Source organism: Hemicordylus capensis, chromosome 1 (genome assembly GCF_027244095.1).
Source record: "Hemicordylus capensis ecotype Gifberg chromosome 1, rHemCap1.1.pri, whole genome shotgun sequence".
Classification (NCBI taxonomy): domain Eukaryota; kingdom Metazoa; phylum Chordata; class Lepidosauria; order Squamata; family Cordylidae; genus Hemicordylus; species Hemicordylus capensis.
Genome location: NC_069657.1, coordinates 432301020 through 432318905, shown reverse-complemented (window position 1 = coordinate 432318905; position 17886 = coordinate 432301020). Strand labels below are relative to the sequence as shown.

The window sequence follows — 17886 nt, the reverse complement described above, 5'->3', positions numbered from 1 at the left end:
CATGCCAAATCAGATCTGCTAACACGAACTCGCCTCGCCCTACTCTTACCAGCAGAGAGACTCCGGCAAAGCGGCTTCACAAACACATAAACCAGCCTAACAGTCCACTTCCTGGGACTGCGACCAATCAGGCAACAGGAAAAGCTGGATCATACCAAGAGGAACCTGCTCGCAGGGGGGATATCACAATATCTGACAACACAAAATCCGTGTTGACCCTTAAAAGAAACGTCTAAACTAGGCTACTACTTTTATTGGGAGCCACAAAAAAGTTGCAAAGCAACAACCAGGTCATTTTGGAGTTCTGCAGCACTGTTCATCAGGCGCTAAGCGAAAGTTGCAAAGCGCGTTTTTGGAGTTCTGCAGGACTCTTCATCAGGTTAGATAATATTAAGCAAAAGTCACAAGAGTTTTCTGGAGTTCTACCGAACTTTTCCGCTGGTAAGCAAAAGAACTGGCCACGGGGGGATGGGGGCGTGTTGGAAGCGCTGCTCCAGTAGTTGCAGTCTGCAAAATCTAAGGGTGGAGTTTTGGGAGGCTTGATGCGGATCAGCAGCATCCAAAAGGTGTGAGATGGGTTCAGTACTCACCAAGACAGCTGCTGCAGGGGTTAAGGATGCAAAATACGACTGTATGGCAATATGAAGAAGAAGAAGAAGAATGGGGCAGCCAATAAAGGGAAGTAAAAAATAAAAATCTTGAAATGGTCCCATCCAGCGCTAAAAACTTGATATTAAATGCTTTCTTTAGTATTATCCTACTTTGGGATGTGAATTTCAGGAGCAATCACTGCTGTTTATCTGCTATTGGGAGCTATTTGCATGTTATTTTTTTATTAGGGCTTTCACTAATAAAGAAAATCATGTGAGCTTTACTTGATTTAATCTACATATTTATGCAAACATTCTAAAGTGGGGGGAGGAGCAGCAGATATGCATATTTCAGTTTTAGCCTGTCATGCACAGTATGTCTCTGTAGGCCACATCTTGGAAGAAACATTCCTTGCTGTACAAGAGAAAGGAGGAAACCTACATACCACTACCTAGCTGCTGCCTAGTTAATTGGGGGCACCTTTTTCACTGATCAACCCTTCGCAGGGGTGACCTAAATTATCACAGTGCCTGAGGCAAGGCACAAAATGCTGTCTTGCCCTTGCCCATGCCCTGCCCTGGTGGAGGGCAGTCCCATTTCAAAACCAGCCACTGCAAGCTTGAAAGTTCATTGGAGGGGGTGGGCAGGGAGGAGGGAAGGTTGCTAGCAAACTCCTCTTCTTGTGCTTCTCACAGGCTTTGCAAAGAGCATGAGGAGAGCTTGCAAGGGCCTGCTTGGTCCCAAAGATCCGTTCCAATGGTGACGGTGCAGGGCGTCTTGTCACCCTGCTGGCGCTCTAATAATCTGCGGCCTGAGGCAACTGCCTCACCTTGCCTCATGAAAGGGCCACTCCTGACTCTTCATCTCTTCGTTTGGCAGAGATGGGCTGGCAGCCAGCAGTTATCATCGGAAGAGACCCTGATTCTGTTGCATATATAGACCAGGTCTTTCTTTCTGGCTCCTTTCATCTCCCAGGAAAAGCAGTGTGCTCGTCTGGACCATCCAGCTTCATTCTGCTATGAGTGTACACTCAGGGCAACAACTGTGTGAAAGGGGAAACATTGGGCTTGCCGGCCATTCTAACTGCTGAACTCTGCGGCAGCCTGGCTCTCTCTAAGCTATGTGCCGAATTCCATCCTTCGTATATGGAAATGCTAACTTAGAAAACTCATGTTTAGGACTGTGTGCACTCCATGCTAAACACGTTAACATTCTGCACTTGCTTTGTATGCAGAAGGTCCGAGTTTCAAGGCCTGGAGTCTACAGGCAGGACTGGGAAAGATCCCTGCCTGAAGCCCTGGAGAGCTGACAGTCAGTATGGACCACTCTGAGATCAGGGCTCTGACTCTGCATAAGTTTTTTTATTTGTTTGTTTGTTTGTTTATTACTCAGCATAGGTTTGTTTGTTTGTTTGTTTGTTTGTTTGATTGATTGATTGATTGATATACTGCCCCAAAAAATGGCTCAGGGAGGTTTACATTAAAATAAAAACAATTAAAATAAAAACTAAATCAATTAAACAATTAAAATCATTTGAACATTAAAATCATTAATATTAAAATCATTTAAAACCATCATTAGACATTTAAAGCCATAAATCTAATTAAAAGCCTTGGTGAATTTCAGTAGCTTTCTAAAAAGTTGCCAGAGATGGGGAGGCTCTTATTTCAACAGGTAGCGCATTCCAAAGTCCAGCAGCTGCAACGGAGAAGGCCCATTCCAGAGTAGCCACCAATAGGGATGTGCACGGACCGGTTTGGAGCCCATTCTAAGGGCCTCTGGACCAGTCTGGACTAGGACCAGTTCGGCAGTTCAATGCGAGGTGTGTTTGTGTGTGGATCTTTAAGGGCGGGGAGGGTACCTTCCTGCCGCCCCATTCCTCGTCCAAAGGCTTCAAAAGCCTCACTGTGTGCTTGCACGTTGCGTATGCAACACACGGAGGTGGTGCGTGCGACGTGAGGCTTTTGAAGCCTTTGGACAAGGAACGGGGGTAGGGGTATCAGGAAGGTATTACCAAATGCTTACCAAGAGGAGAGTGCTGGAGGGGGGAAAGCAGCGGGAGGGGTAAGTACATCCTCCCCCACCCTTAAAGAGCCCCCCTCCCCAGTGCCGGACCGGTTCCGTGCACACTAGCCACCAAACGAGTTGCCGGCAACCACAGATGAACCTCTCCAGATGATCTTAACAGGCCGTATGGCGCATGCTAAAGAAGACGTTCTCTTAAATACCCAGGGCCTAAGCTGTTTAGGGCTTTATAGGTAATAACCAGCAGCTTGTATTTTGCCCAGAAACATATCGGCAGCCAGTGTAGATTTTTCAACACAGTAGTAATATGGTCTCTCCTAGATACCAACCTGGCTGCCGCATTCTGGACCAACTGTAGTTTCCGGACTACGTACAAAGGCAGCCCCACATAGAGCACATTGCCAAAATCCAGCCTAGAGGTTACTGTCATAAATCTGTTAGCTCGGCTAACCCAACAGGATTTACAACCCCCTTCAGCACTCCCTGGTGAGATAACAGAAAGCGGCAGCGGAACTGCATGAGTGAAAAATAAAAGGCTCACAAGAAAACAGTAAATAAATTAAGTCCCCCTGAACTGAACTATGTACCCCCCTCTAACAATAACTAAGTAATAAGTGAAAAGAGAACACAGATCAAGGAATGAAAATAGCGAAGGATGACAGAAACAAGGAATTAACAGAACAAGCAGGAAAACATAAACAAGGCAAACTGGAACTCAGACAGAGTTTAAGAATTCAATTAGCACACTATCTGCAGCCAGCGAGACAATTGCAAATAGCCCTGAGCGATTGAGAGAGTACCAAATATATAGAGCTCATGAGAACCAGCAGCCAATCAGGATCCCCTGAGTCAGCACTTCGGCTTCCTCTCTAGTGATCTCCTGCGCCTGCGTGACTTCCACTGAGCCTCCCTCTTGAGCCGTCTTCTCAAGACAGGTGAAATCTCAGGCTCCTCCCCATCAGAATTCATGCCTGGCAGCTGTTGCGAATCTTCAGCTCCAGAGTCTGGGCTCCCTGCCAAGTCCTGTTGCTGTGCCTCTGAGCCCTCACCAGCAGGTGACTCTTCCCATTCCTGCCCTGACTCCTCTGAGTCCGAAGTCTGAGGCATGACAGTTACCTGAATATGTAACACCATCTTGAGGTAGTTCATCTCAAGAAACGAACGCAGCTGAAGCTGATAAAAAGCACCTCTGGCCACCGCCTCAACCTGGGACACCAGGGAGAGGTTCAGATCCAGAAGCACCCCAGACTGTGTACCTGTTCCTTCTGGGGAAGCGTGACTCCATCCAGAACCAGTGGTTTAAAATTGCCTCCCGAGTTCTGACCCCACACAATAAGTACCTCCGTTTTATCTGAATTCAGCCTCAATTTGTTATCCCTCATCCAACCCATTACTGCCTCCAGGCAGGCATTTAGGGAGGCTATGCCTTCTCCTGATGATGCTGACATGGAGAAATAGATTTGGGTGTCGTCAGCATATTGATAACACCCTGCACCAAATCTCTTGATGATCTCTCCCAGCGGTTTCATGTAGATGTTAAACAACATTGGAGACAATATGGAGCCTTGACGGACACAATAGGAAAGTTCAGATTTTGAAGAACAGTCTCCAAGGGACACCATCTGGAATCTGCCCATGAGGTAGGAGCAGAATCACTGCAAAGCAGTGCCTCCCACCTCCAATCCCCTCAGATGTTCCAGAAGGATAATATGGTCAATAGTATCAAAAGCCGCCAAGAAATCCAAAAAGACCAACAGAGTCACACTCCCTCTGTCAATGCTCAATTGTAGATCATCCATCAGGCTGACCAAGGCAGTCTCCACTGCATAGCCCGCCCGAAAGCCAGTTTGGTCTAGATAATCAGTTTCCTCCAGTATTGCCTGGATCTTCCTGGTCGTAGTCCAACACCCTAACCACTACACCACACTGGCTCTCAGATAATATGGCTCTCATGTTATTAGAAAGATCCTGGGACCACTATATAAGAAAAGCCCTGCCGGATCAAGCCCAAGGCCAATCTACTCCAGCATCCTGTTTCACACCGTGGCCCACCAGATGCATCTGAGAAACCCACAGGCAAGAAGTGAGGGCATGCCCTCTCTTCCCTGCTGTTGCTCCCCTGCAACTGGTGTTTAGAGGCATCGTGCCTCTGAGGCTGGAGGTGGCCTATAGCCACCAGACTAGTAGCCATTGATAGATCAATCAATCAATCTTTATTACAGTCACAGACCAGCATAAAGTATAAGGGTGAATACTGTTAAAAGTGAGAGTTGATAAAAAGTTATTACATATAAGATGGAACATATTAATAGTAAAAAGACTAAAAATAATATGAATAGTAGCTAATACACCAAAAGCATGAGGGCCGGAACGCCTGAGAAATAGTAAAAGTCATAAAAATGCATGAAAGGCATACAAAGGGGGAGCATAAAAATGGATGTAAAAAAGTTAAAATACACGAGAAGACAGAAATATATAAACTCCTGAGTAATAATATATAAAATATAAAATCCTGAGTAATAAAACTGGAAAGCAGCCAAACAGAAGTTATAAGGAGCAATAAAAAGGGAGGCACATGAGCAATAGCAGGGCCTGCCCAGTGTCACTGAGAGTCAGATTAAGGCTGATAGGACTCACTGCCTGTCATCCTCCGACGGATGCTGATCGCAGCCGCACAGTACCTGGCGGTGCTATATGTGATGGCAGGCTTAGAGTCAGTCAGAGAGTAGCAAGGAGCTGTAGAATTGGCTTGGACGACCTGGATACTTGCTTAGCAATGGAAGGATGAGGGAGGCGCGAATGTCTCTATAGAACGAGCAGTAGAGGAGAACATGCTCAGTAGTTTCGACCTGCCCAAGGCCACCGGGGCATAGTTGCTCTGCAAATGGGGTCCTTCTATAACGGCCTTCTAGCACTGCTGAGGGGAGGCCATGACAGCAAGCCATTTAAACACCCTTCTGTGCTTTGGGACCTCCAGTTGGTTGAGGTATGCTGCTGGAGAAGCAGAGTATCTGAGCCCTGATATGAAATTTTGGGACACTGCTGAGATCAGTTTGGCGCTCGATGTCTATAATGCGCTGCTCATTGATAGATCTGTCTTCCATGAATTTGTCTAAGCCCCTTAGGAACAAAGAAAGCTGCCTTCTACTGAGTCAGACCCTTGGTCCATCTAGCTTAGTATATTGTCTACCTGGCACTACTACCCAGACTGGCAGTAGCTTCTCCAAGGTTACAGACAGGAGTCTCTCTCAGCCCTATCTGGAAGTTGGAACCTTCTACATGTTAGCATGCATGCAGATGCTTTCCCCAGAACAGTCCCATCCCCTAAGGGAAATATCTCACAGTGCTCACATGTAGTCTCCCATTCAAATGCAAACCAGGGCAGACCCTACTTAGCAAAGAGGACAATTCATACTTGCTACCACAAGACCCGCCCTTTTAAAGCCATCCAAGCTAGTAGCCATCACTACATCCCATGGCAGAGAATTCCAGATTAATTATGCAGTGTGAAGCAGTACCATATTCTGCCCTTTTTCTGCACTCTTGCAGAATCATGGCCTATGCATCCCCCTGCTCATAGTACAATAAATATGTTAGAGAGCATCTTCACCATGAGCTCCATTGCCCATTGAGATCATCTGGAGAGGTTCACCTATGGTTGCCACCAGCTCATCTGGGGTCTACCCGGGGACAGGCCTCCTTTACTGCCCCTGGGCTTTGGAATGCTGTTGCAAAAGGAGCCTCCCCATCTCTGGCAACTTTTTAAAGGGCACTGAAGACACGTTTGTTCACCCAGGCTTTTAATTATGGTTTTAAGAGTTTTGAATGTTGTGTTTTAAATTATTTTTTGATCGTTTTTAGTTTTGTTTAATTTGTATTTGTTTTGTTGTGCACCCAGAGGTGCAGGTTTGGGGTGGTATATAAATATGTTAAATAAATAAATAGAGGACCCTTTGTCATTTCCATGCTATCATTTGGTGGTACTACCCACATGGGCCGGGGACAGTTAAACTAATCAAAGGGAGCACTTTTCTTTTTCAATTGGGTTGTTTACTAGAGAGAGCAGCTGTGCAACCGCTAGAAATGGGAAGGGAAAACCGGGGCCAGAGAGGAAGAACGGCTAAGACGGTTTGGCACATGGCATACTAACATGCTCTCTCTTAGTGCTGCTGCTTTCCAAGATGCCACAGGCTCTCCACACTACATTGCCCTGGAGGATGCTCAGCCACCTCTTGACCAGTGCAGCACTTCAGCTTCTGACCTGTGAGTAAAACTTCCTTCCTTCCTTACCTCTCTCTCTCTCTCTCTGTGTGTGTGTGTGTGTGTGTGTGTGTATAGTGCCATTTAGAGAGGGCAGAGAAGAAGGCTGTCTCCCCCGATGCCAAGTTCCAGATCTGATGCGATGCTTCCTCAAGAGGAGCACCTTGTTTTTAATTATGACTAAGTATAAAAAGTAACAGTAGGGATTGCTCTTAAAATGTGTGGATCCTCTGTAGGGTGTTGGGGTGGGGGCCCTCATGGGGGCAGCACAGCAATAGAATACAAATATGACCAATATTTATATACTGCTTTTCAACAAAAGTTCCCAAAGCAGTACATATATGTATACACACACACACAGGCTCTCTGTCTCCAAAGGGCTCGCAGTCTAAAAAAGAAACATATGATAAACACCAGCAACAGCCACTGGAGGGATGCTGTGCTGGGGGTGGATAGGGCCCGTTGCTCTCCTCCTGCTAAATAAAGAGAATCAGCAGGTGCCTCTTTGTTCAGTTAGCAGGGGATGACTAGTGCTGGTAGGGCTGGAACCAAATGGATCATCATCCCCTCATGTTTGCCCTGGACTCTGCACAAGCCAGAAACAGACAGTCTTGGTTCTTTGCAAAAGCTCCGTAATTTACTAGGGAATAAATTGTATTGCATTTAGTGGGAAGCTATGCTCCCTCTGGGCCAGGGGCATCATTACGGGGTGTTCCATGGGGAACGGGCCCTCAGTGAATTGCTCAGAGCCTGAATCTCATCGACAGCCACCTCCATGGCCTCTTCCAGAAAGGAAGTGCAGCTGCTCAGAGCATGGGAGAGAGCTCCTTTCCTCACCTTGCTCTGCCTGTATTGTTTTATCTGTGGGGCTAATAGGTTTGAGGAAAGGGGGTATTGACTGGGGAAGTTGAATGAACATAAGAACATCTCTGCTGGATCAGCCCATCCTGTTTCACACAGTGGCCCACCAGGTGCCTCTGAGAAGCCCACAGGCAAGAAGTGAGGGCATGCCCTCTCTCCTGCTGTTGCTCCCCCTGCAACTGGTATTTAGAGGCATCTTGCCTCTGAGGTTGGCCACCAAACTAGTAGCCATTGATAGATCTGTCCTCCATGATTTTTAAACCCCACTTAATCAGCACATCCCATGGAAGAGCATTCCACAGATTAATTACACACTGTGTGAAAAAGTCCTTCGTTTTGTCATTCCTAAATTTCCTTGCCTTCAATTTCCTGGGATGACTCCTGGTTCTCGTCTTATGCGAGAGGGAGAGAAATTTATCTCTGTTCACTGTCTCTACTCCATGCACAATTTTATACACCTCTAACATGTCTCCCCGTGGTTGCTTCTTTTCCACTCTAAAAAGCCCCAGATGTTGTAGCCTTGCCTCATAAGGAAAGTGCCCTGATCATCTTGGTTGCCCTCTTCTGCACCTTTTTCAGTTCTACAGTGTTGTCCTTCATTGTAGATGGAGGAAGAGAAGGATTAAACACCTGCTCCCCAGCACCATTGCTCCAATCAAAATAGGTGTGTGTGATTACTTTAATGTGTTTGGTTTTTTACAGCTGGAAAATCCGATCATAAATCTCCTGCATTGTGTGGTTTCGTGTAGAAAGGTCCTGTGAGAGGGAAATTTTTCATTTTTATGCAGTGGTGGATTAACGAAGAGGCAGAGTAGGCATTTGCCTAGGGCGGCAAAATTTGAGGATCAGCAAACTTTGCCCCTCTTCAAATTTTGCTGCCCCACTCTGTGGGCAGCGGTGGCTGCAGCAAGGGTGGAGTGGGTAAGGATAAAGTCCCCCATTTTACCTTTTTTTAAAAAGGCAAACTGTTTTTGTTTAAGGTAAAAGGGCGGCAAAAACTTTTTTGCCTATGGGCGACAAAAATTTTTAATCCATCAGTTTTTTTGGAGGAAGCACAAGATGGTAAATTCCAGGCAAAACTCCAGAAATTAAGATGTCCAGGAAACCAACTTTTATATAGATGGGGGCAAAGAGGGGGAGCCCTTCAATCCTGTAACTTTGTACTAGCATATGCTTGGTACATGCAATTTTATGAGACTTTTTTCTTCTGACAGCAGGTAGCTTCTCTTTGAGCTTATTCTCAACATTGGCACCGCCAGTCAAGGTGGAGATAAATGGTGAAAGGAAGACACTGGTAGTGTGTATGGTAAATGGCCTCTCAGAGGATGCCTTGGACGCCATTTGGTTCTCCAATGGCAATGGGAGCTTGCTGGACTCTTTCAGCTATGGATTTTCCAGGGAAGAAGACGGCACATTCAGCACAGTCTCTCAAATCTCCATCAACACCAAAGAATTTGAATCGTGGGAGATCGTCACTTGCTACGCTGCACAAAACAAAACCTCAAGGAAGTGGAGTACCACCTCTCTTCCAATCTCTGGTATCAATCAAAAAGCATTCAGGGTGGGTGGGTGGGTGTGGGGGTGGGTGTTTTCAGTGTACACAGGTACAGATCTGTACAAAGGTACTGTGACTCACATGTTATGCTGACCACAGGTACGGCAGTACACGTCCTATCTGTAATACAGTACACAGGACAGGTAGTGCAGTACGTAAGAACAGCCCTACTGGATCAGGCCAAGGAGGCCTATCTAGTCCAGCATCCTGTTTCACACAGTGGCCCACCAGATACCTCTGGGGAGCCCACAGGCAAGAAGTGAGGACATATGCAGCAACCACTTTGATGAAGCTAAGCTGGTCTGGGTCTTGTCATGACCTGGATGGGAGACCATCTGGGAACCTTGTATACAGTGCCTTGGTTTTTTGGAAATGAGGTCATAGCTCAGTAGTAAAGCATCTGCTTTGCATACAGGAGGCTCCAGGTTCAGTCCTTTGCATCTCCAGGGTTGGGGAAGACTCTTGCCTGAAGAAACCCTGGAAAGCTGCTGCTAATCAGTGTAGACCAGGAGTTCCCAACCTGCGGCACTCCAGATGTTGCTAAACTGTGAGGCTGGGGGATGCCGGAGTTGTAGTTCTGGAGTATCACAGGTAGGGAATCCCTGGTGTTGGAGGCAATACTGAGCTAGATGGGCCAGTGGTCTGACTCAGTATAAGGTAGTTTCCTGTGTTCCTAATTTTTGCTGTTATTGCTCTCTTATGCTTGTTTGTTTGATGTGTTTCTATATTGCCTTTCTGTCAGTGAACTTAAGGCAGTTCACCCATTTAAAATAATGGTTTACAATTCAATAGACATGGTACAAATGGGGAAAGGAACAGGGAGGGAACAGGAAAATAAACTGAGGTACCATGACCACTGCATGAAATAGTTACATAGGAACATAGGAAGCTGCCATATACCGAGACAGACCATTGGTCTATCTAGCTCGGTATTGTCTTCACAGACCGGCAGTGGCTTCTCCAAGGTTGCAGGCAGGAATCTCTCTCAGCCCTATCTTGGAGAAGCCAGGGAGGGAACTTGGAACCTTCTGCTCTTCCCAGAACGGTTCCATCCCCTGAAGGGAATCTCCTCCAGTGCTCACACTTCTAGTCTCCCATTCATATGCAACCAGGGCGGACCCTGCTGAGCTAAGGGGACAAGTCATGCTTGCTACCACAAGACCAGCTCTCCTCTCCAAGTTGTTGGAGACTAGCAGCCAACATGGTGTCTGGTCCTAGCTTGTCAGGTGCTACCTGGACAGAGGCTCTGCATGTGGCTGCTCTTGGTGGAAGCCGGCTGTAGTGGAACAGGCCCGTGAGCCTCCAGGCCCTGAGCAGGGCTCCAGCAGATCCAGCCGGGCCGTTCTTATGTTCTTATGAGCAGGCCCTGCCCGTGGCATCAGTTACTGACTGTCCTTGCAACAGGAAGGGGATAAGTAGCTTTCTGTCTGAAGTAAGCCTTGCCTCCGTTTCAAGGTTTCCTTGAACCCTAGTCACACACTGAGACTGTTCACACAGACGAAAAGTGTGGACTACCCAGTGTCCTACCTAGGTTTGGGAACTATGCATGCTCCCAAATTTTGATTGTGTGAGAGCAAACAACTAGGTAGGAGCAGGGAGAAGTTATTGTGTGGGAGACAGGAGCTGAGTAGGGCAGTGGCACTCCAACCTACCCAGCTTTCATAACCAGCATTTGACCAAGGTAGGTGGAAAAGATGTCCTGCCCAGCTCATCTCTCCCACACAATCACTGCTCCCTGCTCTTACCTAATTGTTTGCTCACACACAACCGAAAATTGGGGGCACACACAGCTCCCAAACCAGGGTAAGACACTTGTCCTCACGATGTTCTATCTGCATTCAGATGTCTGCATAATACACGTAGCCATGTTTTTGTGTGTGAATGACTGTACCTGCATTCATTTTAAAAGTTATCCTGGGAGCAGGCCCCTGAAATGCAGGATACAGAAAGGAGGTGTACTGTTGTACCTGACATGAATCACTGTACCTGTCTACAGATCTGGACCTGTGCATACTGAACACAGATTGTATGAATCCTCATTCACGTGATATGTTCAACACTTGTATAATGAGTGTGCAATGTACACAGGTATGGATCTGTACCCGGGTACAGTCATTCACATGTTATGCTGAACACAGGTACAGCACTACACTTCCTATCTGTCCCATGCATTTGAAAGGCCTGTACTTAGGTTCACTTTTAACATGAATACAGATACAGTCATTCACACAAACACATGTTCAGATGTCTAGACATCTGTATACTCATACAGCATAATGTCTGAATCAGGCTTGAGTGTTGAACATAACATGTATATAGAGCAATTCATTCAAGAGCTGGTCTTGTAGTAGCAAACATAAATTGTTTCCTTTGCTAAGCAGGGTCTGCCTTAGTTTGCATTTGAATGGGAGTACATGTGAGCACTGTAAGATATTCCCCTTAGGGGATGTTCCCTCCCTGGCGCCTCCAGATAGGACTGAGAGAAGCTCTCACCTGTAACCTTGGAGAAGCTGCTGCCAGTCTGTGTAGAAAATACTGAGCTAGATGGGCCAACGGTCTGACTCAGTATAAAGCAGCTTCCTATGTTCCTGTGTACAATTTGTATACAGTGTAAGCACATACTGTATTCACATGTTGCACTGAATGTATGTACAGAAGTACAATTCCTATCTATACCATGCATTGACAGGAACCTGTATATAGTTCCCCTTTTAAAATAAATGTTCATGTACACAGCGGCGGAACAGGACCACCGGCGGCCTGTGTGCGGCCGCGGTGGCCACCCCGATAACCCCAACCCCTGCGTCTGACATCAGATGCGGGGCTAGCCACGCCCCCCGCATCTGATGTCTGACGCGGGGGGCGGGGTCTGGGCCCCGAACAGAGCCTTGAGGCTCCATTCTGGAGTTGGAGTTTAACTCCCGAAGGGGCCACGCAACCCCTTTGGGAGTTAAACTAAGGCTACCGCTGCTTTCGTAGTGCAGCCAGGAGCAGCTTTTTAACTCCTGAAGGGGCCGCGCAGCATTCGCCGCATTCACTGCGTTCCCTTAGCAGGGAAGAGCTGCTCCGGGCTGGTGCTGCGAACGCAGCGTCAGCCTTAGTTTAGCTCCCGAAGGGGCCACGCGGCCCCCACTCGGGAGCTAAACTAGCACCCCTGCTTCTGATGTCAGACGTGGGGTGTGTGTTGGGGCCGCGAAGCGCGACCCCTGATTGGGCGTGGCCCGAGTTCTTTGAACCCGTTCGCCCAGTGATAGCTCCGCCCCTGCATGTACATGTGTCCAGACACCTGAAAGCATGCACACTGTAATGACTGTGGTTCTGTGACGTGTTGTCTCTGATCTCCCTGGCTTGACTGCGTGGCTTCCCTGATCTTGGCTATGTTCCTGATCTCTGGATCACCACAAGAGCCTTGGCTTCTGGTTTGTTTGCTGGGCTTGACTTTTGGCTCGGCCTCTGCCCCAACCTACGGCTTGCTGCATAATCCTGCGCAACCGACCTGGATCCCAACCCCTGGCTTTGACTCTGACTCTTGCTTTCTTTACCCCTTCTCAACTCCTGACTGCCAGCTGGACCTTCTGGTCCTGATTTGGACCCCGAACCCCTTCAAGCAAGCTGCCCATGGCTGAGCGCTGACATCATCAGGCTGATGAAGGCGGCCCTACTGTGTCATCACCTTTCCCTCTGATGCCGCCAGATGGAGTGACTGCTCATAGCAGGGTTTCTTAACCTGGGTCCCCCAGATGTTGTTGGACTACAACTCCCATCATCCTCAGCCACAAAGGCCATGTCTGGGGGTGATGGGAGTTGTAGTCCAACAACATTTGGGGGACCAAGGTTAAGAAACCCTGGCTCATAGGAACAGTTCTTGGAGAGGCTTATACACTGATAAAATTAAAATGGGGTCCAGTTAAAAATTAAGTTACAGAAAATTGCAATGGAAACAAATCAAGTTACAACCACAAATTGGCCAGAGAAATCCCCTCCTTGCTCCTGGGGATGCACACAGAATCTTTGCCCGAATCCAGGGTTCTTCCTGACTGCCCAGTTCCCTCTCCTGCTGGTGAGTTATATGTACTTACCTAGATATCCTCTAATACAGGGGAAACTAAGACTATTCATACACAAATGTTATGCACTATGTTCAAATCAGTGTAGATAACCTGGAAACCTGTGAGACCACAGCAAAATAAAGGCTTGTGGCATCAGAGGGTGTTTTTTTAACCCATATATATCTTGTAATGACTTCTCTAATATCCATTTTGTCTTGTAGAGGAAAATATGGGACATCTGTATCTGGATGATGAAGAGCAAGGAGGTAAGCAATATTGTTTCCTCCCAGTCTTGGCATATTAAGACTTCAGAGCTGCAGCTAACTTCCTAAGAAATGGGCCATGCAGACATCACTCTTTATGTACACAGGGCCAGAATTTAGTCTTGCATGCAATGAGGAACTAACTAATTCCAAATTTATTTGTCTAGACCAGGAGTTAGCAACCTTGGTTGGGTCCGCAGATAAACCACAACTCTCATAATCCCCAGCCACAATGGCCTTCAACTCTTGTCGCTGGGGATGATGGGAGTTGTAGTCCAACAGCATCTGGGGACTCAAGATTGGCAACTCCTGATAAGAAGCTGCCATACATTGTCTATCTAGTTCAGTATTGTCTATGCTGACTGGCAGTGCTCTCCCAGGGTCTCTCTCTCAACCCTATCTGGCAATGCTAGGGTTTAATCAGGGGTTGTCTGCATGCAAAGCATACACTCTACCACTGAGCTATGGCCCCTTTCCTTTTGCTTCACTGTATCTGAAACAGAATTTGATTAGCTGTATCTGAAATATATTAGAGCCAAAGGCTGCAGCTCTCTGCACACTTACCTGGCAGTAAACCCCAATGATATTCAGAATGGAATCTAATTTCTTTATTCATTGGTACATTTGGTATCAAATATTCTCTTTGCTTTTGTTCTGCATTTCCCCTTTTAGCAGGTTTTGGAAGGGAAGTCCTTCACATGGTCGATTTCATCAGAGGTATTTTTGTGATACCTGTTTTGCAAATACTTGTTCATTGACTTTTTATTTTTATTTTTTTGCTATGTAAACCATTTTGCAAAAACTTTTGGTTGAAAAGTGGTGCGTAAATATTCTAAATAAATGAGTACTTCCTGAGCATGAAGCAGCAGGCAAATATCCTGCTGATGCTAATTTTTCAAACAGCATCAGTTTCTGTCAAAACATGCACCCCTTCCTGATCCCAGTCTACTCCTGCCATCTAGTTGCAAAACTAAACCTTATAACTCCTTTACTTGTTACAATTCAAAACTGTTTTTGAAGCAGATGGAGTGTATTGCAGATTCCTGTATCTGGTAGGCACCAGCCATCGAGGCCATTAATGGCCTTGTTTTATTGTATTTTGTTGTAAACCACCTTAGGATGTCTTATGAAAGGCGGTATAGAAACTGATCAGTCAATTCTAGCCATCAGTCCCCGTTAAAGAAACATATTCAGGTATTCGTTATACAAATGTCTGGAGGGAATTATCTATTCACTTGATGTCACACAACTTTCCTATTTGGATAACTTCATGGCATGGAGGAGAGGTCTATCAACGGCTACTAGTCTGAGGGCTATGGGCCACCTCCAGCCTCAGAGGCAGGATGCCTCTGAATACCAATTGCAGGGGAGTAACAGCAGGAGAGAGGACATGCCCTCAACTCCTGCCTGTAGGCTTCCGGAAGCATCTGGTGGGCCACTGTGTGAAACAGGATGCTCGACTAAATGGGCCTTGGGCCTGATCCGGCAGGGCTGTTCTTATGTGCCCTGATGAAAATCTATTCACTTGTTCTAATTTTGGGTTATATAACTCTCTAGTAGATATTGTTCTGCATATTTTTTGTGTGTGTTTTCCCCCGTAGAAGCTGAGGACCAGACATTATCATTTGAAATTCATCATAGCCTTTCACAGATCCTGCTTCTTTTGGCCATCAGAATGTTGCTGTTCAAGTTTATCCTGTCTGATGTGTTGATGACCTGCTGCATTCTTTACAAGAGGTAAGAATATCCTCAATGTCCAATATAAAGTCAAAAACAGACAAAATCTAAACCATTAAGCAAGGAGCTGAAATAGCCACTAATAAAGATAGGTGGCCAAGCCACTTAAAAGTCCAATATGAAGGGTGGCATCTTTACACCTGATGACTGGGAAAGACATCAAGTCGGCTCATGTCAGTATCAGAATTCATGCAAAACAGTATGTATACGCTTCTCCAGAGAAAAGAGCTGATCTCGGTTTGGGAGGAGACTGGGAACATGAGCTTTGCAGCAAAGGGGAGAATGTTTTCTGACTTCCATTAAACTGAGCACCCATCTTGGGAAATCTGGTTTCAGATTTCCACTCACCCAAAAAACCTATAGGTGCTTCACCAGAGGTTCTCTGCTTAAAAAAGCATAAAACTGGTACTGAGGAAATTCTGCACCCTGACCAAGGCCAAATTATATGATCTGTAAAACATATGCAAATTTGTAAATATTCATTTATTTTGAATCCATTTATTCTGCATTGTTTCACTGTGTTCTGTCATTTTCTTCTGCTTTTGCTGCCTATCAAAATGTTTCCTCTCCTTTCAGAGAAGACCCACCATCATGCCTGAAGCCTCACGACCATTCTGCAGTTCGTCTACACAGAGCAAAAACTGGTTCTTCCCAAAGAAATTGTCAGGGCTAGCACAGGATGCAGGTGGGGAGTTAGGAAGCATATTTGGGTAAAAATAACTCCATATTTTTAAGGGGTAAAAATAACTCTATACATAAACAAAAAAACAAATTAAACAGATTGTGTTTTATTTGCTAGTTTCATACCTTGCACATATCTGAACTAGAACAATCAGTGGATGCTGTACCGATACAGGGATTTGAAGAAAGGAAGGTGCACCCCACCCTTTATCCTGATATCATTCGTTCCAAACATGAACAAGCCCTACCAACAATCAATCCCAAATGAACTGAAGACAATATGCATCCTGGAGAAAAAAGTCTTAATTCAGATGAAGAAGGGAGGGACTAGCTTTAGGTGCTAATCTGAATAGACTTCAGTTCAGACTTCCTTTTTAGTACACCTTGCTGTAGCCTTCCACTTAGTTTCCTTTGGTGCTGATAACTTAGCCCAATGTTCCCTTAGGTCCCCAGCAGATGTTGCTGGACTACAATTCCCATCATCCCCATCTTGCTCTGAGGGGAGGAGAAAAGAGACAGACACAGACTAGAGTGCTGACACCATCCTGGTCCTATGTTGCAGCTGCTTCCTCTCCAACTGCCACCACAGAGCTACCTAGTAACCATCTTACTTTGAGGGGAGGAGAGAAGAAGTGAGCCTAAAGCCTTCACCATGGAAGATCTAAACATGTTGTTTGATGTTTGGTTCTTTATTGAACCTTTTATGTAAACCACTTTGAGAAGTTCTCCTGGAAAGCAGTATATACATACCAAAAATTAAAATCTGGCAGTGCACATACTCTAAAGAATGACCCTTTAGCCTTGTGTAAGAATAATAGGACGTCATAAGTGGCATATTTGATTATTGCTGTGTGGTACGAGTCCTGATTTCTGTAGCCTTGCTTATTTGGTATCTAGAGTAAAAAGAACTGAGTCCTATGACACCTTAAGGAGCACCTTGATCCAGAAGAACTGGATCAAGCCAGGAGTTCAAGGTGGGCAGGGCAGTTGCTTTAGTTTTCTTCTTCCCAAAGTGGATTGGATCACTTGAACACTGGACTTTTTAAAGACAAAGGGTGGGGGAGGGGAGGGGGAAAGACACGTGGGAGAACTGCTAAGTTAAATGTTTCTGTTAACGGATATTTGCATAAATCTACTTCTCACTTGCTTTACCTTTACTCTTGCAAATTCCATTACCCGCGCTCCCCAAGCCAAGTATTCCAGGTCCCCTCGTAGTTGCTCCATTACCTTTAAATAAACCATCCACTTTGCCCTCTATATTGCCCTTCAAATTTATCTCCATAAATACAAGTCCGTCTTTGCAGCAGCTCTTTCCTCTCCACAAATGTGTCTCCTTCCTCACAGACCAAATTTTCTGCCACGCTTTCCCCCCATTCCCAGTTGTCCATTCCAGTTTTTTCATGACACCAGTAGTAGCACCACCACCTCGCTTGCACTGCTATGTCTCCCATCCAGCCCCACGGCATGCTTGCCGTTGCAAAGACACCCAGAGGAGGACTTCAGTGCAACTCCCTAACCTATGATGAAGCAAAGAAGAGGAATGGTCAGCGGAGCAAGCGACTGGCAGGCTGCATGCAAATGAGATGATCCTTGCTTGCGGGAAGCCTTTTGAGAAGGAAAAGGCTAAAAGGCAAACCCGGAGAAACACCAATCACACAAGAGTGTGAGCGACGCTCCAATTGGCTGTCCTGGGGAGGCGGGGGAGGTAGCATCCCGTGCTCCACATTGGAGAAGCTGATGGAACTCTGGAGTCTCGGATTGGCTGATAACTTCAGGAACTCGCGCTTCCTGCCGGCCCATTGGCCAGAGTGTGACACGCTCCTGGCCGCGATTGGCCAATACTTCTGGTTATTATAGTTACCCT

At 46.3% G+C, this 17886-nt stretch overlaps 1 protein-coding gene across 1 annotated transcript; it reads left to right on the top strand.

Annotated features, from left to right (window-relative positions):
• The first annotated feature begins 254 nt into the window (after positions 1 to 254).
• On the top strand, positions 255 to 17051 carry PTCRA (pre T cell antigen receptor alpha). Its single transcript, XM_053284347.1, has 6 exons — positions 255 to 441; positions 6781 to 6879; positions 8955 to 9275; positions 13563 to 13607; positions 15206 to 15341; positions 15918 to 17051. Exons 2-6 carry the CDS (start codon positions 6798 to 6800, stop codon positions 16012 to 16014), a joined length of 681 nt encoding a protein of 226 aa, XP_053140322.1. The 5' UTR covers positions 255 to 441; positions 6781 to 6797; the 3' UTR covers positions 16015 to 17051.
• Positions 17052 to 17886: the final 835 nt, after the last annotated feature.

Excerpts from the sequence above, each read along its gene's own strand:
- PTCRA (XM_053284347.1), top strand. The coding sequence starts at position 6,798 with ATGCCACAGGCTCTCCACACTACATTGCCCTGGAGGATGCTCAGCCAC. Across the intron at positions 9,276-13,562 it reads CACCTCTCTTCCAATCTCTG|AGGAAAATATGGGACATCTG; the intron begins GTATCAATCAAA and ends TTTGTCTTGTAG. Across the intron at positions 13,608-15,205 it reads GGATGATGAAGAGCAAGGAG|AAGCTGAGGACCAGACATTA; the intron begins GTAAGCAATATT and ends TTTCCCCCGTAG.